At 40.3% G+C, this 25,105-nt stretch overlaps 1 protein-coding gene across 5 annotated transcripts in view; it reads right to left on the bottom strand.

The window, feature by feature from the left end:
* Positions 1-25,105, bottom strand: part of LOC137369146 (AP-3 complex subunit sigma-1) — a 109,773-nt gene that overhangs the window by 3,176 nt on the left and 81,492 nt on the right. For 2 of the 5 annotated variants that reach the window (XM_068029870.1, XM_068029869.1), the window contains one exon: positions 17,348-17,455. The exons of 2 other annotated variants lie outside the window; for them this stretch is intronic. In XM_068029870.1, the coding sequence (XP_067885971.1) occupies positions 17,348-17,455 (108 nt within the window). Of the gene's footprint in view, positions 1-1,799; positions 1,859-17,347; positions 17,456-25,105 lie in introns of all 5 variants that reach the window. One more of the 5 variants, XM_068029872.1, reaches the window with a different exon arrangement.

Genomic DNA, 25,105 nt, shown 5'->3' with positions numbered 1-25,105 from the left:
CAGAACTCATTTGACTACTAAATCCCAACAGTTATCACCATATGAAAAATGAAATATTCCTGGGCTGTTCGTTATTTTTGCTTAAGTGGAGGCAGGATTTCATGATACTGTCTTCAAGTACAACCCAGTGAAGACCATTTTTGTTGTGCTTTCCTCCATTTATCACAGCTTCAAGTAAAACTTCAACTTCACTCCTACTTTCGTATGCTAGAAGAGGACCTTAACTGTCTCTGGTCACGATTCCAAATTGCAGCATTATGTCCACTGATGGAATCAACTAAGTTGCTCTGATTAAAAATGAACAAATAATTACTTTAAACCAGTCAGTTCTTTGAAATGTAATGAAGTGCTTAGGCTCAATCCACATCTGTCTGAAATCACTTGGAAAAATATGGTTAAGCAGATACAAGTATCACCTTTAGGAAAGCATTAACACATCTGACAGAATTTTCTGACAAAGGACACTATCCAGAATATTAACCATCTTTTCACTTTTCAGATGCTGATAGATCTTTGTATATTTCCATAATTTTCTGCTTTTATCTCAGAATACTCGTCTAGATTAAAGCGTTCGAGTCCACTTTGGACGAAGTCCTGTCATTCAACAAAAATTGAAGAAAGCAAAACAAAATAATCTAGACATCCCAAGTTGGGCAATTTTAAAAAAGACACATTTAAGCAAATTCTCAATACAGAAAGAGAACCATAAAAGGTTTTCCCACAAAATACCCTGCTTCATGTATTCATTCATTCTAACAATATTTTTAAAGTCATGCACTGAAAGTTAAATAGCAAAGAATTATTACTGGGTAAGCTCATGCAGTGTTCAAGCAACAGAATCACCAACAGCTTTAACACATTCTAGAAATTCATCTGCAAGAATTTATCCGACACCATAACAAGCGTTGCACACAGCAAATGAAAACACATTGAAAAAACCATTTAGAAAAATGTCAGGCTCAATGTTAGAGAACATATCAGATATATGAGCAGTACGTAGAGCTGATGGAATTAATTTATGATCAAATGGACTTTATGCAAATCAAACAGTACACCACAACTTAAAATTAGATTACATTAAACCAATTGCACAAACACACAAAAAGATGGCATAACGAAATGTATATGAGGGAATTAAACATAAAAAAAAATTAAACAAACTGAATAAAATTACTCGTGAAAATTCAGATGACACAGCTGACTGAAGAAAAACTGTAAATTATGTATAAAAATAGATGGATTCAAAGGGACTTGAAAGAAAATTTAAAAAAAGAAATCCTCATTATTCAGGAGAGATGACGAGCATGTTTTAGACAAACAGCCTTGTCTCAGAATTTATGATGCAGCATTTTGCCACTTCAATTGCTGTTAGTCAAAGTTATGAATGGGTGATAAAGCATTATTAAGGATTACTACAAGTTAAACCAATCCCTTTTTATTTTGTCAGAGGACAACTATTAGGTAAAGAATGGATGAAACGCACGACGGCTGAGAAAGATTCATGTTGCTAGTCTGATTGTACACTACAGGTTATACTGCATGCATGCAATTACTAAAGAGAAAACAAAATGAAGTCTGCAAGTAGGAGAACAAAATGAGGAGAAACCTATAGGAAGAATTATCATCTTAAGAATTTAGCATCTAAACCTCATAACGTCACTACCAGGAGACACATGAAAATTAGCTGTCTTCCCACGGTTCCCCCACAAGTGGCCCATTACTCTGATGACATCATTTTGCTTTCTAGTTGTGAACAACAAGAAAAGGAATTATGCTGGGCAATTTAAAGGCTGCAGTACCTGTGAGATTATAGTAACAGTATCTATCTGTCCTGTCTGGGAGACTGAAAGATAAAGGTCTGTAAGAGAGAAGAATGGAAATAGCTAAAAAGGTCACAAGTTTTGGAAAGTGAAGAATGATTTCATGACCAATTTGAGGGGGACGAAATATACGTTTTATCGTTATCCACAAATTGTGGAGAATGAACTACTCTACCACAACCCTATTTCTCTCCTGAAGCCACTGACCCATGCTGGACTACAGTGCTAGCTGTCCAAGTACCTCACCCAAGAAGCATTTTCTTTTTAAAAAAATGTGAACCAGCAAGTGCCAGTTAACTATTCATCCATGGATAGAATAAGTTTAACTTTGCCCTCCCTGATGCCCGTGTGAATATTTTCCAATCAAGGTCACTGGATAGCAATCAGGAGTGGGAAATTTAATGTTCTTTTGTCTCCCCACCCAGTCCAGAAATGCCAATGCCAACCATAAGATCCATTTAGAGGTCAGTTATAGAGTCACAGAGTTATACAGCGCAGAAACAGGCCCTTCGGCCCATCGTGTCTGTGCTGGCCATCAAGCAACTAACTATTCTAGTCCCATTTTCCAGCACTTGGCCCATAGCCTTGTATGTTATGGCGTTTCAAGTGCTCATCTAAATACTTCTTAAATGTTGTTTAACAACACATTCCAAGGATCAAACCTGGAACCTTCCTGGTTTGTATAGCACATTTACCAACAATCATTAGGGAATGCTCAGGACACCTTTTAACTCCATTTAGCACCTGCGTGTGGTATTTCACAGTCTGAAACCTGGTGTAATTTTTATTATGACTGTATATTTTAGGATATTTTACCTTTTGAATACCCACCAGCTACAGTATACTGTAGTACAGCAAGTCACTGGGAAATATATAGACATATTTATAGAATGCAGGATGAGTGATTGAAAGGTGAGATAAGCACATCTAAGTGTTAAGATACCAGCAAGAAATGGTTCCAATTACCAGTTCATATCCCTGATTCTCTTCAATGGCTAAACCTTGAGAGTTTAAAGTGGTCCGTTTTCTACCATAAATCAGTTACGTGCATTAGCAATATTTCAGTGACCAGCCAGAAGCAGACCACTTCAGTTACTGCATTTTTTGGGGGGCCCTGTAGCACATGCCAGCAAGCATTTTACAGTGGGCATACAGCATGAACAGTAATAACTGACCTCATGCCAGCCAGTAGCAAATTTCAGAGTATTCTCATTAATTTGAAAAACTACCCCCGTGATCTTATCAGCAAATAGAATAATTTCTATGCCTATCCTGTGAGTGTCCAAAAATATTACCAAGATGTTTTAATGTAAATTACATGCATTGTCTGTCTCAAAATTACTGTCAATAATCTTAGTCTATTCTAATGAACTCTTGAATTTCTCTCAAGCTGCTTTTATATTATAGCTCCTGTCTTAGGAAAGCAGCCTATAAATGTAGCACTCACCTGCATTTAATTGTTGATAAGGCAGTTGATCTTCTTGTAAACTGGCTGCACCCATGGATCCAGATGTTTCACATCTTAAAATTGGCTATGGCAACTTGGCCAGCATGCATTTTTGAAGTACTGAAGTCATGATGTCGGTGGAATGCAACATTATGACACTACAACTAAGAATTAGTGTTTAGGGTTAACATTTCTCCTGGATTCTCCAGGGCACTGCTGCAAACAACCTCAGAAAAAACAGGGAAGTAGAAACAGGGTCAGCACTAGCGCACCAATAAAAAGACGCAGAGCTTTGATGGGTGGGCACAGAGGCCAATGGGCTCAGAGCATAGCTGGGTTTCTGCTAGCAGTTTAGGCTGTGTTGGAGCCAGTGTGGGCACTCTAGGCAGTGAAGTTTCCAAATAATATCTGGTTGTATGCAGCCATTTTAGGTTAATGACATGTGGTAATTTTTCTATTCCAATCATTTCCTTTTTCCTCCCCAACATACCCTCACTCCGTCCTAAGTCCGTAATCTAGCTGTGAGGGAACTATCAACTTATTTTGCGAACAAAAGAAGTGAATCTGTGAGCAGTTGTCACTCCCTCTCCTCTCACCAATGAGCAGCTTTTACTCCCAGAGAGATTAAATAATTCTCAAAATATTTATACATAGAAATCACAATGTCGGAACAGGCCATTCAAGCAGAATAATTTTTCAATGCACAGTGACATTAACTGGTCTCTGAAGGAGGGAACAATTTTCATGAGCCACTTAACAATCCACCATTTGACTACGACTTGACCTTCACAATGGAGGCAAAAGCAGCTTATATTGTCTGAAGAGTTTAGTGATTGAAGCAGAGATTAGGTCAACATTTAGGAATAGGTTAGCTAGGTATATGGGAACAGCGCAGTCACAATGAATTAGGACTACTGTTCGTGTGGAGGATAAACACCAACACTGTTTCCATGCTGCACTTTCTACGTAATTCTGTTTAGGTGGATGGCAAAGATATCATGCTGTTTTTTAAAAATTAATGAGCGTTTTCCTGACGTCTGGCCAATATTCATCCCTTAATCAACACCACTAAAGACAGATCAAGTGATCATTCATCTCATTGTTGTTAACGCTACTTGGATGTGCAAATTGGCTGTCGTATTGCCCAAGTAGCTATTGTAACAGCACTGTCATTAATGGTCTAAAAAGTGTGTGGGATGTCCTGAGGATGAGAAAGGTGCAATACAAGTTTCCTTTTCACTTTTTATGCTGCATTCATTCTCCTGCTATAGAGTCAGTATGAAATATTTGGTTTTGCCTGGACACTGCAGTTACAATGTAAATGCAGTATTAATCTGGCATCAGGCCCTGACTATCCCAAGGTAGTCAGTTTCATTCTGCTTCACTTCAGAGTAGCCTGGGTCCTAGTATCTGATTTACACTACAAGTTTAGTGTTGGTACCAAATGGTTTTGACTTCACACTGGCAGTAAATTTGGTGTGTGAATACATCGTTACAAACATACAGCTCCTTAATTCAATATTAGAAGCTGCCATGCAAGTGGATGTCAGGACTTCTTGGTCACAGTAAGTATCTGAGAAATTTTGATTTTCCTGTTATGCTATGTCCAGCATGAATATGACACCAAGTGAGAATGATTCATGGCTATAAAGGAGTTTTTTTTTTCCCAAAGCATCTCATTAAAAGAAGAGGGTTTTCCTCTATGAGTTGGCGTGGAAATATAACACAGAATCATCTTTAAAAAGCACTGCAGGGCACTAACCCACAGTTCATTATCAAGTTAATGTTTTTAAATAAAGTTAAGTTACAGACTTTTAATGTATATTTGTTAAAAGACAAATAGTTTTTCAAGCATCCATGTAAATTTGTTTTGCAAAGCCTAGAGTAAAGAGAAGATGCAGATATGACATGCAGTAGTTTCCCAACGATCACATAAATAACAAAGAATGACTAATCTAACTATCCTTTCCATTTCTATTTCATTTTATCCCCATATTTCAAACAAATCGATACCATTCTGTAAAGCCCTTTTCCTATGCCAAGAATTTCAGCTGTGCGCTAATTTGAGGTTTTTGGGAGGTAGAATAATACACTAGTGCATAATTTCCATGTGCAATTTGTCTTTCTCTACCACTATTCAAAAAAAAAACTTCCTGCATGGTCATGGGAAAACTGCTTTTACAAACAAACACATTCTAGAACTCAATTTATTAGATGCTGAACCAGATTGAATAATTCAATTAATTCTCTATGCTTCAGGACATCCGCTCACTCCCATGTGAACAGCATCAGCCAGGATGCATCAATAAATAAAAGATGTTCACCATTACAATAGCACATATGTGTTTCTGATCAGTGTGGGGCAAGGCTGGAGGCTTTGACCTGCCATAAACTGCTGTATATGATTCACACTGCAGCAGTGTTTCTACAGTAAAAACAACTTGGGGTTGAAAATATTGAGGATAAGATAGATTTCTGATCACTACATTTATGTATTGTTCATTTCTATGACTCTTCCAATTATTCAGTTCATATTTAGTCCATTCTTTGTAGGAACCTCCTCCTATGGAGTTTTGTGTAGTATTATGGATAAAGACAAAATTACCTGAAATGTTAACCCTTCTGTTCTCTCCACAGATGCTGCCTGACCTGCTGAGTGTTTTGTGCAATTTTGGTTTTAGATTTCCAGTACCTGCTATCGTTTTATTTTTACTTTGTTAAAAAAGTAAAAATTCTGATCAGCTACATTGCTTCGTTGCACAATTTGGGTTTACTGCTCAGCACTGTACTAACAAAAAAATCCTGACGGATTATCATTTTTGTCCCTATACTAAAATACACTATGGGTTTTCAGAATTTACAGGCTGGTCACCTGATTTTCAATTTCCTTTGCAGTTCTTGTTTGTTACCAATGAGAGATAGATAAAAGTATAGTAATTTTTTAGGCAATTGAACTATAAAGCTTTAGCTATTCTCAGCAAAGATTTCAGTTGAACATCCTCAGCCTTCTACTTTTGTGTTCAGCCCCAGTTCACCCAAAACAATATCAGGAGTTAGAACCTAGATATTATTGCCATACAGGGAGTGCAACCAAGGTTCACCAGACTTGTTCCCGGGATGGCGGGACTGTCCTCTGAAGACAGATTGGGGAAACTGGGCCTCTATTCTCTAGACTTTCAAAGAATGAGGTGATCTCATTGAAACCTACAAAATACTTAAAGGGATAGACAGAGTAGATCCAGCTAAGTTGTTTCCCCTGGTTGGGGAGTCTAGAACCAGGGGACACAATTTCAAAATAAAGGAGAAATTTCTTTACTCTGACAGTTGTAAATCTTTGGAATTCTCAACCCCAGAGAGCTGTGGAAGCTGAATCATTGAGTATGTTTAAAGCAGAGATTGACAGATTTCTAAATACAAATGATATAAGGGGATATGAGGATAGTGTGGGAAATAGGCATTGAAGTGGATGATCAGTCATGATCACAATGAATGGCGGAGCAGGTTCGATGGGCTGAATGGCCTACTCCTGTTCCTATTTTCCTATGTTCCTATATTAAACCAGTACTCAAACCATTTTTCTGAATCTCCAGAGAGAGAAAAAACTTGTTTTTTTGAACATTCAATTAAAAAAAATACTCTGAGAAAAATATATCATTTTAAAAAGGAGCAAGAATTAGATAGGAATTTAAAATTAAAATAAAAAGTAAATGTTTGCATGGGATGTTTGGTGCAATCTTGATTAGGCTGATAAAAATGAAGCTTTTAGAGGTGAAAGGAAAACAATTACTATTGTCGATCTATGCCAAATGCAGACATTTTCAGACATCAAAACAGTTCATCAAGCCTCAGCTAAAATGTCAAGCTTTTAAGATTTTTTAATCCATATCATCAATTTTACAATATATGTAGTCAGCAGTTTACCAACATTTGGTATAACATTCCTTATTCTCTTGAATGTACTTTATTCCCATGTTTCCTATATTACAACAGTGACTACACTTCAAAAGTACTTCACTGGATGTAAAGTACTTTGAGACGTCTGGTGGTCATGAAAAGCGCTATATAAATGCAAGTCTTTCTTTTCTTGTATATACCAAGGGATTGATACTCAGTTGCCCAACAGGCAAATCAGTTTTGTGAAAAATCACTTTGGTGCTCGTCGAGGTGAATAATTTCAAAGTTGGAGAATGGAAGGATTTTTCATTTTTGACACCCAATGTCAAGATAAAGAGCTCCCAGAATGGGCTACATATGGAGACCTCCTTGTACTCTATCCCAATATCCCAGTTCTATGGCCTGAGTGAGCTTGCAATTTTTGGATTAAATTGTCTTTCATTACAAATTGTTTAGCACCATAAAGTAACATGAACCAAAAGCTGGTTTGACACCAGACTCAAAGGTTCCTTACAAATTTAGGTTTTATAAACTGAATAAAAAAGCAAAGACGTAACATTAACTTTTTACAAAGCAATGGATAGACCAAGTTACAGGACTGTGTGCAGAGCTGAGTGCCCCATTATAGAAAGACATTAAAGCCACAGAGAATGTCCAGTGTATATTCACCAGGATATCATCAGGGATGGGAAGCTATGGTTTCAGGTGGTGACTGGAGACCCAAGGACTACTTCCACTGCAGCGCAGAAGGAAAACAGATTTAACAAAATGAATAAGGTTAAACTATTTCCTCTGGTTGGTGCATCGGTGACAAGGGCTGTCAATTTCTTGATGACAAAAGTATGGAAAGCTTCAAGTGGAAGTTAGGAGAGATCAGGACAATGGAATTAGATTTGCATTGCTCTAGGAAAGAGCCAGCACAGATATAATGGGCCAAATAGCCACCTTCTGTACCATAAACCTTTATGGTTCACTGATGGTCAGAGGAGATTTTCATCTCATCAATCTGAGCTAGTTGCAAAGAGCAGTGTAGTATCACATTGCAGGACCTGAAATCATTTCCCAACCACTCTGAATGACCATGCTTTTGAGGCTTGAAACATAGTAGCCTGATCCACATCATGTGGCATGTATTTCCATGTTGTAAACATTGTGCCTTTAGGGCACTTCACACCTCTTGGCTACCAAAGCAGCAATGGAGTTTGAAGTTATATTTTAGGATCGGAAGTATACTGAATTTTTCGTAGATGTTTTGTAGATGAATATAAAATAATGTTAGGGAAAGAAGTGATAACAGCATGCAATTTACAAATAGAATCTATAGTAACAGAATTTACAGCACAGAAACAGGTCAAATCAGCCCAATTGGTCTATGCTGGTGTTCATGCCCATGATTCTCCTCCCATACAACTTCATCTAACCCTTCCTGCATACCCTTATATTCCTTCCTCTCTCATGCACTTAACTAGCTTTCCCTTAAAAGCATATATGCTATTCACCTCAAATATTCCTTGTGGTAGCAAGTTCCAAATCCTAACCCGTGATGGAATATAGGTATAATAGGCTCGATTAAGCAGAATTTGGAAATAGTTAGTGTATTATGCCTTTAGAGTTAGTTTTCAGGGCTCACTGAAGTTCCCCCTTAAGATGGTAGCGTTAAATATTTCAAGGTCCCTGTTAGAATAGAATCTCTGTTGTCAGGATCTTGGAAGATAAATACATTGAAATATCCTGTCAGTAAGAGGTAGCAATAAACTTAATTGGTTCATGGGGTTGTTGATGCAGACAAAATCGGCTCTAGAGTTGCTTTGGAGTGCCATGGAAAGGGCAATTAACAATAAATGAGAATGTACTCACAGGAACAAGAGATCAAGTAAACACAATTATAAACATTTTGACCAGATAAAAGCTCAACTTCAAATTCCAGTAAAACATTAAGTGGAAACGGTAATTAAAGATATGGATTTTAAAAGGAACACAAAGTCAGATCTAATGCAAACGACATGTGACACCTTAGAAATAATATAAAAATACAAGGTTTTGAAGCAAACACTTAGAGGTGTGGTATCCTCAAACAACACTTTGCATCCCACGCCTTATTCGGGGATTTAAGGTACAAGTTTAATTTAAATTTTGATGGATATTCTAAAATAATTTTGCTGTAACATTAGCAAGGATAAACTTTTGGATTCTGTGTTAGAAATAAGAATATGTGTTACATCTCAGTAATATTTGATAGTGATATACATATCCACTTAAGGGGCTGGATTTTACCTTAGGCGGATGGGAATTTGCCACCGACGTAAAATTCAGTGGTGAACCTGCTTCCGCCTAGCCGGGGGATCCGTTCTGAATTTTACGGATCCCCAGGCTTTAAATTGTCCTGAGGCGGGACTTCCACCAGCTTGAGGGACCAAGCCTCACCTCAGTGAGCTGCCGGCCAATCAGCGGGCTGGCAGCTTTTAGTCCCAGTAGCGCTACCAGGAGCGGTGGCCACTGCTGGAACTGCAGCCCAGCTGACCTGATGGAGCTAGGAGTCCAGGTAAGTTGGGCTTGCCTCACCAGGGGGATCGTTTGGGGGGAGGGGGGGGTGTCTTGGGAGGCGGGGGAGGCCCTCAATAGGGCACATTGTGCCCGACTACCATGACCTCCCCCCAACAATCCCCCCCTGGCACAGAAAGGCCAGCAGCTAATCACTGGGCCTTTCACGTCCCCAGCACGCCCGCTTGCCATGGGTAAAATACCCGCGGAGGCAGGCGAGGGTCCTTAAGTGGCCGTTAGGTGGCCACTTAAGGGCCTTGATTGGCCTCAGGCGGGCAGGCCGTTCACCCCACCCCCCCCCAAACGCTGTAAAGTTGACCGGAGGCGGGAGCGGGGCGGGTAGGCCTCCCAGAGCTTCCCACTCAATTTTACGCTGGCCCCACCTGATTCGCTGGGGCGGCGTAAAATTCAGCCCAAGAAGTTTATCACGTTAAATTCTTAAATAAATATAAAAAAGTTAATAAATCGTCTCATGTAGTATTCTGTATACAACTACAAGAACCCCTTCTCTGTGTCTCTAAGTGGAGAGATATTGAGAGGTATTGAAGAGACTTTCCCAGACCCTTATAATATCTGGGATATTTATGACAGCCATAAAATATTAGAAATAGACTATCCGAAAGATTGTAAAATTCTCTGTTGGTTTTCTTTCTTTGAGGGAAAGCTAGTGCAATTCTTTGGACTCAAATAAGTGAGAGAATTTGTCTGGTTTGAACTTGATTGAAGGAGATTTGTGGGGATGTGCTCCTGATTTGGTTTGGTCCCTGTAAAGGGTTAAAGTCATAAATCACTTCAAACCACTATCTGTTTTTTATGTATTAGTGGCTCTCTGTTACGACCAGGTGAGAAGGGGTTTCCTCTCAGCCTTTGCCTGGTTTAACCACAACAGGGTTTAATTTTAAAAACACTGTTTTTAACTCCCCTTCAGTGATTCCTTGTTCACTGATTTCTTTGCCTTACAATCGGAAAGCAGACAGGTTTTCTTAGATTTAAACAAAAAAGGTGGAAGTTTATTAATCTTAAACTCTAACTAGGTTAATGACTACGAATATGCGACACAACCATGCTAGCATGCATACGCAATAAACACACACGCAGATAGAGACAGAAAAAGTAGAAAGAATAAAGGGGAAAAGTTTGAAGCAATGGCTGGGTTTCTATTTATGGACCTTTAAGTTCGATGTAGAGTCTTTGGTTGCTGGTAAGTCTTGCCATTTCGTTGGGGCCCAGTGCATACTTTAAAACATGTTTCGATGTAGGAGTCTTTCTCTCTGGAGGTTTAAGTGACTTCAGTGGATCTGGAAGTTAATGGGAGAGAGAGACAGACAGACAGACAGGAGAGAGGCTCTTGTTCCAAATTCAGTTGCAATCTGCAATCTCTGTCTTCAAACTGTCCTGTGAGCACTATTCAAAACTCCAAGTTGGCCAGCAGGTTAGTCATGTGACTAACTCCTTATTTGGGAACAACCGCTCCTGTTGTTTGTGGATTTCAAAGCTATCGGTGGGGGGGTGTAGTGCTGTCTCTTACACCGACAAGATGTGGATCACCATTGCCCAGACCAATCTTTGTTAATTGAATTAGTGAGCTGTCCCCATTGTCTCTACAAGCACTGTCTCTTAGTATGCAAATGCTTTCCAGCCACTGCTGATCTCTTTAAACAAGTCATCTCTTCACTCCAGCAACATTTTAAAATTAATGTTCATGTGACAAAATTAATATGTCTCATTCTTGGCAGGTGGGGTCTTCACAACACTCTCATATTTATGGTCCCTAGTTTTGAACTCCCCCAGAAGTGGGAGCACTTTCTCTACTTCTGTCCTATCAAACTCCTTCATAATTTTGAAGACCTCTATTAGGTCACTCGTTCTACCTTCTCTTTTCCAGAGAAAAGAGCCCTAGCTTGTTCAGACTATCCTGGTCGTTATAACCTTCAACACTGGCTAATGGAGTGGTTATATTCCAGTACAATGCCTACCATAGGTAAATCTATTTGCTTTAACCAATCATAAGAAAGTAACTACTCAGCTACAACTACGCAATATTCTCCCATGCCATGGTATCATCGATGGCTAGGTGACAGACTGAAACGGATGCTATGTGTACTCTGAGCTGGTATTGAAGCTCAAACTCAGCAAACATTGAAGACATCGGTTGGTGGCAAAAATATCAAAATTCATCAGGTCAAACTAACGCCAACCTTTTCCAAGATCTAATTTTAGTACAAGTCAGAAAGATGTTTGCCAATGTGCTGGGAGCCAGAACTAGCTGTCAAGTTAACGAGAGAGATATAGGGGCAGAATTGTGTCATCACCCGGGTTGTAATCAGGTAGGACACGTTTCTTTTTATAATCTTTTTTTTTTGCATTTAGTTCATTTCATGTTAGTTTGTTCAGTTTGCTTACCCACTGTTTTTTTTCAGGTTTGCACTTGCTGCTGTTCAATATTCAGTGTATTAACAGCTAATCTGTACTAATGCTTTGTCTTTCAACACACCATTAACATATTGTTTGCCTTTGCTCAGTGACCTTTTGGTCAACTATGTGGCCTGGTCCAATCCAGACCTCCTTTGTTATCTCTTGCCCCACCCCCACCTCACTTGCTTATAACCTGTGACTTTTCTAATATTTGTCAGTTCCGATGAAGGGTCACTGACCCGAAACGTTAACTCTGCTTCTCTTTCCACAGATGCTGCCAAACCTGCTGAGTGGTTCCAGCATTTCTTGTTTTTATTTCAGATTTCCAGCATCCGCAGTATTTTGCTTTTATATTAGGACAGGTTTCATGCTCTTTACAGAACCCAGTTCATTACTATTCTATCAATTTTCAAAGGAATGAAGATGAGGCAGGTTCTATAAAGGGTGTGGAAGATGAAAATCTATCCCATAGTCCATAAGGAGAGAGTTTGATCAACCTTCAGTCTAAGCCGGAATTTAACCAGTTACCACAAAAGCTGTTATATTGGAAGGAGAAGGTAGCAGAATCTGTAATTGAATCCAAATACAAGCAGGTCTCTTAAAACCACCAGGTCAAGGAAACGGACGTTTGATTAGTACAAATTGAAGAAGTGTAGAAAGTTTGAGACACCACTGGTTCAACTGTAACAGGATCTTGGAGAGTCTGGAGTTGCAACATTGATTCCTGCTGCCATCAATCCCAGAATCTGCAGGTGGTCTTGTGTCACAATTCTGCATCCTACTACCAGGGTACAGTGCTTGCACTGAAGAGTCCTCAAAATATCCAATGGCAATAGGCTAAACAGAGATATTTGACACTGAACATCTAGGGAGGACACATCCTGCATTATTCTAGCTAGCATTCTCCAGATGGAGGCGTCCCAACCTTTCTCTGCAGTAACAAAGTGCACTTTGCAGCATTGCAGGGAAGTTTAAATGAAACAGTCCAGAAAAGAAAAGCGAAAGAATGCCAGTATCAAAAATAAGAAAACTAAAAAAAAATGAACTCCATCCTACTCCCACACCACTATCTCAACCAAGCAGCAAACTGGGTATAAAAAAAAAAGCCCTTGTGTACTATTTTTAATTCATTTTATGAGAGCTAGTTTAACAAAGAATTCACCCATTTATTTTAGGTTAACTTTAAAATGTTTAACAATTTGATGCATTCTCATGTACAATTTAATTAGCATACAAAAATTTAAACATCCAAAGACCAGACAAAAACAGTGATAGTTACATGACTCAGGAACAGAAGAACCTCAAACCACACATGAATTAACCATCTTGGAATTGTTACTTTCTTTTTAAAAAAGGCTACATTTGCTGACAACGTAACCACTAGGTGGTGCAGCACTGGCACATGCACAAATGCAACCTCATGCACTGAAACGTCACTGTCTAACGTTTTTGGCAACTACCAGAAGTAAAGATGGAGCTGCTCAATTTGTCACAAAAACAAAAAGAAACTCAAATCCCCAGTGGCTGTGAACGCCGTCTCCATCCTACCCCCAACAGTACACCGCCCCTGTCGCTTCTAACCATTCCCCCCACCACAGCACCCCCCCCTCCCCCCGCCGTACCACTTCCTCCCACCCCTGCCTATCATGACACTCTCTCTTTCTCCCCCCCCGCTTCCTCTATGCGGAGAAGAGAGACGGCGAACACCGGAGGGAGCGGGGAGCAGAATGGGTGAAGTGGCGAGGCGGGGAGAGAGGGACCGAAGGTATGGTTGCTTAAATTTGCTGATGCCACAAAGATAGGTAGGAAAGAAACTTGTTAAGAGGACATAAGGAGGCTACAAAGGGATATAGATAGGTTAAGTGAGTGGGCAAAGACCTGACAAATGTGGGAAAGTAGGAAATTGTCCACTTTGGCAGGAAAAATTAAAAAGCATATTATCTCAATGGAGAGAGATTGCAGAGCTTTGAGATGCAGAGGGATGTGGGTGTCCTAGTGCATGAATCGCAAATGGTTAGTATGCAGGTACAGCAAGTAATTAGGAAAGCTAATAGAATGTTATCGTTTGTTGCGAGGGGAATTGAATACAAAAGTAGGGAGGTTATGATTCAGCTATACAGGGCAATGGTGATACCACATCTGGAGTACTGCGTACAGTACTGGTCTCCTTATTTAAGGAAGGATGTAAATGCATTGAAGGCAGTACAGAGCAGGTTTACTAGACTAATACCTGGAATAGGCCGGCTGTCTTACGAGGAAAGATTTCACAGGCTAGGCTTGTATCTGCTGAAATTTAGAAGAGTAAGAGGAGACTTGATTGAAACATATAAGATCCTGAGGGGTCTTGACAGGGTGGATGGGAAAGGATGTTTCCCCTTGTGGGAGAATCTAGAACTAGGGGTCGCTGTTTAAAAATAAGGGGTCGCCCATTTAAGACAGAGATGAAGAGAAATTTTTTCTCTGAGGGTCATGAATCTTTGGAATTCTCTTCCTCAAAAAGCAGTGGAAGCAGAGTCTTTGACTATTTTTTTAAGGCAGAGGTAGGTAGATTCTTGATAAGCAAGGGGCTGGAAGGTTATCAGGGGTAGGTGGAAATGTGGAGTTATCAGATCAGCTCTGAACTTATTGAATTATTCTGTCCAATCTTCTGACCTGCCTCCCATCTTTGCGCAATTATAGGCTTTTTCTTAAGTTTGATACTATCTTTAACTGTTTTAGTTAACCACGGATGGCAGGTTCCATCCTTAGAATTTTTCTTTCTCGTTGAAATGTATCTATTCTATGTATTCTGAAATATCCCCTTAAATGTCTGCCACTGCACCTCTATTGACCTATCCCTTAACCTGATTTGCCAGTTCACTTTAGCTAGGTCTGCTTTCATGCCCTCATAATTGCCCTTATTTAAGTTTAAAATACTATTCTTGGACCCACTCTTCTCTCCCTCAAACTGAATGTAAAATTCAATCATATTATAATCGCTGCTACCTAGGGGCGCCTTAACTATGAGGTCATTAATTAATACTATCTCGTTGCACAATACCAGGTCTAGTACAGCCTGCTCTCTGGTTGGCTCCATGACATATTATTCCAAGAAATTATTCCGAAAACATTCTATGTACTCCTCATCTAGGCTACCTCTGCCCATCTGATTTTTCCAGTCTATATGTAGGTTAAAATCCTCTATAATTATTGCTGTACCTTTCTGACAAGCTACCATTATTTCTTCCTTTATACCCCGTACTACAGTGTGGTTAATGTTAAGTGGAATGTACACCACTCCCACAAGTGACTTCTTGCCTTGATCATTTCTCATCTCTATCCAAACTGCTTCTACATCCTGGTCTCCTGAACTTAGGTCATCCCTCTCTATTGCGCTAATACCATTATTAATTAACAGAGCAACCCCTCCATCCTTTCCTAGCTTCCTGTCCTTCCTAAATGCCATATACTCTTCAATGATCATCAGAAGTACATAAGAGCAGTTCAAGGAAAATATCTTGTTAAAATTTTCCCACCTCTCATTAGGCAAATGGCTGAGCTCTGCTCAGCACACTTCCAGAGCCATATGCACGAGATCACAGACTTAGCTTGATAAAAGGAGGAAATCATGCTCTGTATTGGTACTCCAACATGCTGTCACCAAGCTGTTAAATATGTTTTGAGGGGCTACATGATTTGAACATAACTAGTTGCATCACTAGGTCAATCCATTGACTAAGAGGCAATAAAATAAACAAATCCAAGCTTTCACTAAGTTTTTTTTAAAACTCAATCTGCTCTACTGAAACCTTACTTTCACATCTTACACCAAATGTTTTGAATACATTGTTGTGTATTAGCCATGTCTTGTAAAAACAAATGATAATGAAGAGATCATATTTGAAAACTAAAATACTAAGCCTACGCTACTTTTTTTCCTCTCACTTAATTTCCCCTTTTCCCCCATTTAGGAGTTGAATAGGAAAATTGAAATTTGATGGGAATGTGAAACAAAGACTGAAAATGCTGGTGACATACAGATCAATCAGTATATATGAGACACATCAATATCAACCCATTTTTCTCAATCAGATGCAAACAACCTGTTTTGCAATTTAAGACATCAGGTTACATGCAGAGGAAGACAGAGCTATGGGGAGAAGCGAGTAAAGTGGATTAATGTTGAATTGCTCTAACAAAGTCAACATAAATACAGAGTTAAATGACCTCCTGTACTGTAAATGGCTATATCTTTGCTTTGAAGTGAAAACTGCATATTTCAGCCTTCTGCTTAAAGTAGTCAAGCAGTTGCAATTGTTTGCAGCTGGTAGCTAGAAGTAGTACTAATAAGAAATTATGCAGCCACAAGCTATCTTTAAACACATGAATAAAATTTCACTTTTTTTTTAAAAAAAGGGATTTTTAAAAAAAAACTCTGTCCTGAAGTAGGAAATTCTGAAGAGAAATTTCATACAAAATCTGTTCCACGAGCAGCAGACACCCTACTGCAACTTGCCCAAGTGATTACTATTCATACACGAGTCTTGACAGAGATCAACAGGTAATTTGATTATGCTGAACATTATAACTTAGCCCGATCCGGTTTACACACTCACACCTCCAGCATGGGTCACTGGATAACAGTCCCGAGTGCTGGCCTTGACCGATTTCTTTTCCTCACTAGCCCAGAAGCACTGAGGTCAACTACAACAGTTGCCTTGGTCGAGACCAACTAACCCGGCACCAATTGAGTACCAATTGGAAAATTTTAAGGAGGCAAGCACCTAGAAAAGCTGATAAACTGAAGCTACCATCATGGCGTTCCTCTTTTAAAAATCATTTATGCTCAATGCACTTATATTTTGGAGGAGCCAGCCCCTTAAACTAATGGCTTTATAAAATTAATTTCTAAAAGCCTAAAAAGGTTAGTGTACATGCAAATTCATTCATGCAGCTTTTGACTTCAATCTCGCCAAAACTTGCGCACTTAAAAGCTCTATCACAAATATTTGTGCACATTTCATAGTAATGTTCAAACTAATAAGTAGGCATTTTGCAATGCATCATCACTACTATTGATTTGTCACACAATAAAACTACCCAAACTGTCATTCAATAGCTTTACTTAGCACACCAAACAAGCTGACTGTTGGCACTAAAGAATAAGCTACAACAGAAGGCACAAGAAACATGCAGGATCCACAATCATGCAAATTTAAAAAGGAGTTCCTACAAGGTGCAAGACTCTTACCTCAGATTTTTCCATTTTGTTCTGAGCATCAATCTGAGTTACTATTTCATTCATATTGGTCTCTAAAACCATTCCTCCCATTACCATTTCTGCCAAAATATTGTGAACCTTAAAAAAATTAAAATTACATTAATTACAGGAATAGTGTGTTTTTTGGCAAGTGTTAAAACTACATATTACATAAAGACTCAGGAGTCAACCTGCATCACACCACCAGTAAACAAAATAATGGCATGCACAGCATAAACTTACTGCAATAGTAAAAGATACATTTTGTAAACTTTGATAAAACTCCTTTTCTTAAAAAAAATGACTAATTGCGTATGGCCTAGAAATTTGGACTCAACTAGGAAAGGACAATTTCCCTTTCAGAATATAGGTGCGGGCAAGATAAATGTTTACGAATATTAAACAGAAAAAACATCCTTTGGCAATGCTTCCTGTACAACTCATATAGACTTCTGCCTGGAGGACTCTAACTTCCCAACCAACTGGGATATTGTGGATGTTTGGAGAAAGAATAGAAGGGATTGGGTACAGGAGAACAAATAAAAATAGATCATATAAGTTTTTTATAGTTATAATTACTAGGAACCACTTGCAGCATTTCATGCGTGCACAAATACTATTCTATACCATGCATCAAATAGAGGGCATGAAGATTGATGAGTCACACTTCTACATAAAAGGAAAAGAGCCAAGACCATTTTATGATACCAAGTAAAAAAAAAAATGCAGGAACACTAAGCATTAATTCTCACGAAAGGTCCTTGTCCTGAAATGTTATAAACCCATGCTTCTCTCTCCATAAAAAACTGCTCAGTTTTCTGGCATTTTCTGCATTTACTAAGCAAAAGAAAGTATGGCTCCTCCAATCAAGTACCATGCAGATGAGCAAGTGGGCTAGGTTTTATTTTGTCCAGAAACCTTCCAAACCCGCGACCTCTACCAACTAGAAAGACAACAGCAGCAAATGCATGGGAACACCACCACCTGCAAGTTCCCCTCCAAGTCACACACCATCCTGACTTGGAACTATATCGCTGTTCCTTCACTGTCGCTGTGTCAAAATCCTGGAACTCCCTTCCTAACAGCACTATGGGTGTACCTACCCCACATGGACTGCAGCGGTTTAAGAAGGCAGCTCACCACCACCTTCTCAAGGGCAATTAGGGATGGGCAATAAATGCTGGCCTGGCCAGCGACGCCCACATCCCGTGAATGAATAAAAAAAAAACTTGGCTCTGGAATATGACACAAACGAGATACTGAGTCAGCATTATTTACCGAAATACATCATAATGCTGAAAAATGTTAGCAATATGTTGATTTAGAAAAACAACCTAAGTAAATATCAAAATTTAATTAACTTCTAAAGCTTTACAAATGCTACCTGACAACATAGTTATGAAACACACTATATAACTTTGTACTAAAATGCAGCAGTGAATTATCAGAGCTATAAAATCATCAGAATCAAAGAACTATATTTAAAAGTAGCAAAGTACAAATGTCACACAACAAAATCTAGCAAGGAAAATCTGGATGTGGACCATCACTAAGTGATCCATTAAAATCCACCTGCTACTTTGTAGTGTAAGTAAATGTATATATAATGTATATTGGAACAGGAAATATGTATACGCTGGGATCCTAATTTAGGGTGGGGTGCGTCTGTAGGATTAGGCAAAGCCCATTGGGATACATCAAGTGGAAAAGACATAAACTCCAAAAACTCAATACAAGCGCCAAAGAAAACAAAATCAAAAACAGTAAAATCAGGCATAAGCAAAACCAAAATTCCTAGGTGTTCACCAGTCACTAAAGTGAGCTGATGGACACTAATTGGTGCTAATTAGAAAAGATAAAACCCAAAATAATAGGATCTAGGCATGTTTATTAATCACTGGCTGAAAATTTTGAGTTGGCGTGCAATCATTGTACCCAAAGTTAGTCATATGTGATGAACAAATCAAAGGCATTTAACTGCAAGTTCAAATAAGCTGTCTTAAATGTGAAATCACATATGAAATACTGTCAAGTTTTCCGCAGTCTACTTTCAAATCGTATTCATGCATAGAATTCAATAATTCAAAGAAAATTATCAAGGATGATTCCAAAACCCTGACACTACACTTGAAATTGTTGATTAACACAACTCAAAAAATAAACTGGAGAAATATCTGGTTAGGAACAGGATTATAGGGTTTACAAAAACAAAAAGAGATCCAATCAAATGATGGACTGAACATGACCACTTCTCCAATGTGCAAAATACCATCCCAATGAGAGCAACTGGACAAAGATTAATTCAAGATGCAATGCTGTATTCACATTTGGGAGCTTTTCTCAATTTATCCCTTAGGGAAGACAAGCAGAGACTCCACCGAACCCTTCCACAAATTCTGCACAGTCTGCAAGAACTATGTTCGATGCCTGAATTATTTTCTCTCATTCTATGTTTTCTTTCATTCTTAAAACTATAGATCCCTCTCGATGTTAACAAAATCTTGAGAGGCAGAGAGTAACTCAACAGTTCATTTTACTAGTGGATCTTCCAAATTATTAATAATTACCTGCTAGCTAACTCAACCTGTACATAATGTACATTTGAACATAAGAAATAGGAGCAGGAGTAGGCTATTTGGTCCCACGAACTTGCTCCACCATTCAATAAGATCTTGGCTGATCTGATCGTGGCCTCAATTCCACTTTCCTACCTGCCGCTTGATAACCCTCGACTCCCTTGTCGATCAAAAAATCTGTAACTCAGCCTTGAATATATTCAATGACCCCAGTCTTCATTGCTCTCTGGGCTAAAGAACTCTAAGGATTAACAAACCTCTCAGAATAAATACCTCCCCATTTCCATCTTAAATGGGAGACCCCTAATTCTGAAACTAGGTCCCCTAGTTCTAAATTCCTCCTTGAGGGGCAACATCCTCTCAGCATCTATGCTGTCAAGCCCCTTCAGAATCTTATACGTTTCAATAAAATCACCTCTTATTCTTCTAAACTCAAATGAGTATAGGCCCAACGTACTCAACCTTTCCTCATAAGACAACTCCTTCATCCCAGGAATCAGCCTTCCAATGCAAGTATATACTTCCTTAAGTAAGGCGACCAAAACTGTATGCAGTACTCCGGGTTTGGTCTCACCAATGGCTTGTACAGTTGTAGCAAGATGTCCCTACTTTTATATTCCATCCACTTTGCAATAAAGGTGAACATTCCATTTGCCTTAATTACTTGCTGTACTTGCATGCTAACTTTTCGTGATTCATGTACAAGGACACCCAGATTCCATAGTCTCGCTCCATTTAAATAAAAGGTTGCTTTTCTATTCTTCCTACCAAAGTGGATAACTTCACATTTTCCCACATTATACCCCATCTGCCAATTTTTTGCCCTATCAACCTATCTTTATCCTTTGCAGACTCTGTGCCCTCCTCACAACTTGCTTTCCCACCTATCTTTGTATAGTCAGCAAATTTGGCTACAATACACTCTCCCTTCATCCAAGCCATTAATATAGATCGTAAACAGTTCAGGCCCCTGCACTGATCCCTGTGGCACCCCACTAGTTACTGTTTGCCAACCTGAAAGTGACCCATTTATCCCGACATTGCTTCCTGTTAGTTGGCCAATCTTCTATCCACGTTCTTTATCTTGTGTAGGAACCTTTTAAAAGAACAAAGAACAAAGATAATTACAGCACAGGAACAGGCCCTTCGGCCCTCCAAGCCTGCGCCGATCCAGATCCTCTCTCCAAACATGTCGCCTATTTTCTAAGGTTCTGTATCTCTTTTCTTCCTGCCCATTCATGTATCTGTCTAGATACATCTTAAAAGACTCCATCGTGCCCGCATCTACCACCTCCGCTGGCAATGCGTTCCAGGTGCCCACCACCCTCTGCGTAAAGAACTTTCCACGCATATCCCCCCTAAACTTTTCCCCTTTCACTTTGAACTCGTGTCCTCTAGTAATTGAAACCCCCACTCTGGGAAAAAGCCTCTTGCTATCCACCCTGTCTATACCTCTCATGATTTTGTACACCTCAATCAGGTCCCCCCTCAACCTCCGTCTTTCTAATGAAAATAATCCTAATCTGCTCAACCTCTCTTCATAGCTAGCGCCCTCCATACCAGGCAACATCCTGGTGAACCTCCTCTGCACCCTCTCCAAAGCATCCACATCCTTTTGATAATGTGGCGACCAGAACTGTACGCAGTATTCCAAATGTGGCCGAACCAAAGTCCTATACAACTGTAACATGACCTGCCAACTCTTGTACTCAATGCCCCGTCCGATGAAGGAAAGCATGCCGTATGCCTTCTTGACCACTCTATTTACCTGCGTTGCCACCTTCAGGGAACAGTGGACCTGAACACCCAAATCTCTCTGGACATCAATTTTCCCCAGGACTTTTCCATTTACTGTATAGTTCACTCTTGAATTGGATCTTCCAAAATGCATCACCTCGCATTTGCCCTGATTGAACTCCATCTGCCATTTCTCTGCCCAACTCTCCAATCTATCTATATTCTGCTGTATTCTCTGACAGTCCCCTTCACTATCTGCTACTCCACCAATCTTAGTGTCGTCTGCAAATTTGCTAATCAGTCCACCTATACTTTCCTCCAAATCATTAATGTATATCACAAACAACAGTGGTCCCAGCACGGATCCCTGTGGAACACCACTGGTCACACGTCTCCATTTTGAGAAACTCCCTTCCACTGCTACTCTCTGTCTCCTGTTGCCCAGCCAGTTCTTTATCCATCTAGCTAGTACACCTTGGACCCCAAGCGCCTTCACTTTCTCCATCAGCCTGCCATGGGGAACCTTATCAAACGCCTTACTGAAGTCCATGTATATGACATCGACAGCCCTTCCCTCATCAATCAACTTTGTCACTTCCTCAAAGAATTCTATTAAGTTGGTAAGACATGACCTTCCCTGCACAAAACCATGTTGCCTATCACTGATGAGCCCATTTTCTTCCAAATGGGAATAGATCCTATCCCTCAGTATCTTCTCCAGCAGCTTCCCTACCACTGACGTCAGGCTCACCGGTCTATAATTACCTGGATTATCCCTGCTACCCTTCTTAAACAAGGGGACAACATTAGCAATTCTCCAGTCCTCCGGGACCTCACCCGTGTTTAAGGATGCTGCAAAGATATCTGTTAAGGCCCCAGCTATTTCCTCTCTCGCTTCCCTCAGTAACCTGGGATAGATCCCATCCGGACCTGGGGACTTGTCCACCTTAATGCCCTTTAGAATACCCAACACTTCCTCCCTCCTTATGCCGACTTGACCTAGAGTAATCAAACATCTGTTCCTAACCTCAACATCCGTCATGTCCCTCTCCTCGGTGAATACCGATGCAAAGTACTCGTTTAGAATCTCACCCATTTTCTCTGAGTCCAAGCATAACATTCCTCCTTTGTCCTTTAGTGGGCCAATCCTTTCTCTAGTTACCCTCTTTCTCCTTATATATGAATAAAAGGCTTTGGGATTTTCCTTAACCCTGTTTGCTAAAGATATTTCATGACCCCTTTTAGCCCTCTTAATTCCTCGTTTCAGATTGGTCCTACATTCCCGATATTCTTTCAAAGCTTCGTCTTTCATCAGCCGCCTAGACCTTATGTATGCTTCCTTTTTCCTCTTAGCTAGTCTCACAATTTCACCTGTCATCCATGGTTCCCTAATCTTGCCATTTCTATCCCTCATTTTCACAGGAACATGTCTCTCCTGCACGCTAATCAACCTCTCTTTAAAAGCCTCCCACATATCACATGTGGATTTACCTTCAAACAGCTGCTCCCAATCTACATTTCCCAGCTCCTGCCGAATTTTGGTATAGTTGGCCTTCCCCCAATTTAGCACTCTCCCTTTTGGACCACTCTCGTCTTTGTCCATGAGTATTTTAAAGCTTACGGAATTGTGATCACTATTCCCAAAGTAGTCCCCTACTGAAACTTCAACAACCTGGCCGGGCTCATTCCCCAACACCAGGTCCAGTATGGCCCCTTCCCGAGTTGGACTATTTACATACTGCTCTAGAAAACCCTCCTGGATGCTCCTTACAAATTCTGCTCCATCTGGACCTCTAACACTAAGCGAATCCCAGTCAATGTTGGGAAAATTAAAATCTCCTATCACCACCACCCTGTTGCTCCTACATCTTTCCATAATCTGTTTACATATTTGTACCTCTATCTCACGCTCGCTGTTGGGAGGCCTGTAGTACAGCCCCAACATTGTTACCGCACCCTTCCTATTTCTGAGTTCTGTCCATATTGCCTCACTGCTCGAGTCCTCCATAGTGCCCTCCTTCAACACAGCTGTGATATCCTCTTTGACCAGTAATGCAACTCCTCCACCCCTTTTACCTCCCTCTCTATCCCGCCTGAAGCATCGATATCCTGGGATATTTAGTTGCCAATCATGCCCTTCCCTCAACCAAGTCTCAGTAATAGCAATAACATCATACTCCCAGGTACTAATCCAAGCCCTAAGTTCATCTGCCTTACCTACTACACTTCTTGCATTAAAACAAATGCACCTCAGACCACCAGTCCCTTTATATTCATCATCTGCTCCTTGCCTGCTCTTCCCCTTAGTCACACTGACTTCATTATCTAGTTCCTTACAGGCTTTTGTTACTACCTCCTTACTGTCAACTGACCTCAATTGGTTCCCATCCCCCTGCCACATTAGTTTAAACCCTCCCCAACAGCGTTAGCAAAAGCACCTCCAAGGACATTGGTTCCAGTCCGGCCCAGGTGTAGACCGTCCAATTTGTAATAGTCCCACCTCCCCCAGAACCGGTCCCAATGTCCCAAAAATCTGAACCCCTCCTTCCTGCACCATCTCTCAAGCCACGCATTCATCCTGACTATTCTTTCATTTTTACTCTGACTATCACGTGGCACTGGTAGTAATCCTGAGATTACTACCTTTGAGGTCCTACTTTTTAACTTGGCTCCTAACTCCCTAAACTCTGCATGTAGGACCTCATCCCGTTTTTTACTTATATCATTAGTGCCTATGTGCACAATGACAACTGGCTGTTCACCCTCCCCCTTTAGAATGTTCTGCAGCCGATCTGAGACGTCCCTGACCCGTGCACCTGGGAGGCAACATACCATTCGGGAGCCTCGTTTTCGACCACAGAACCGCCTATCTACTCCCCTTACAATCGAATCCCCTACGACTATAGCCCTTCCACTCTTTTTCCCGCCCTTCGGAACAGCAGAGCCAGCCACGGTGCCATGGACCTGGCTACTGCTGCCTTCCCCTGGTGAGCCATCTCCCTCAACAGTATCCAAAACGGTATACTTGTTTTGGAGGGAGATGACCGCAGGTGACTCCTGCGCTGCCTTCCTGCTCTTTCTCTGCCTTTTGGTCACCCATTCCCTTTCTCCCTCAGCAATCCTAATCTGCGGTGTGACCAATTCACTAAACGTGCTATCCACGACCTCCTCAGCATCGCGCATGCTCCAAAGTGAGTCCATCCGCAGCTCGAGAGCCGTCATGCGGTCTAACAAGAGCTGCAGCTGGACACACTTCCTGCACGTGAAGGAGTCAGGGTCATCAGCCATGTCCCTGAGCTCCCACATTGAGCAAGAGGAGCATGATACGGGTCTGAGATCTCCTGCCATTTTTAATCTTAAGTTTAAACTTAGTTAAATGAAAAAGGAACGAAAAGTTTTTACCAATCACAATAAAACCAGAGAAATCGAAAGAGCC

This window comes from Heterodontus francisci, chromosome 4 (genome assembly GCF_036365525.1).
Source record: "Heterodontus francisci isolate sHetFra1 chromosome 4, sHetFra1.hap1, whole genome shotgun sequence".
Classification (NCBI taxonomy): Eukaryota; Metazoa; Chordata; class Chondrichthyes; order Heterodontiformes; family Heterodontidae; genus Heterodontus; species Heterodontus francisci.
Note: the sequence above shows the minus strand (reverse complement) of the source record. Positions and strands in the feature narration are given on the sequence as shown.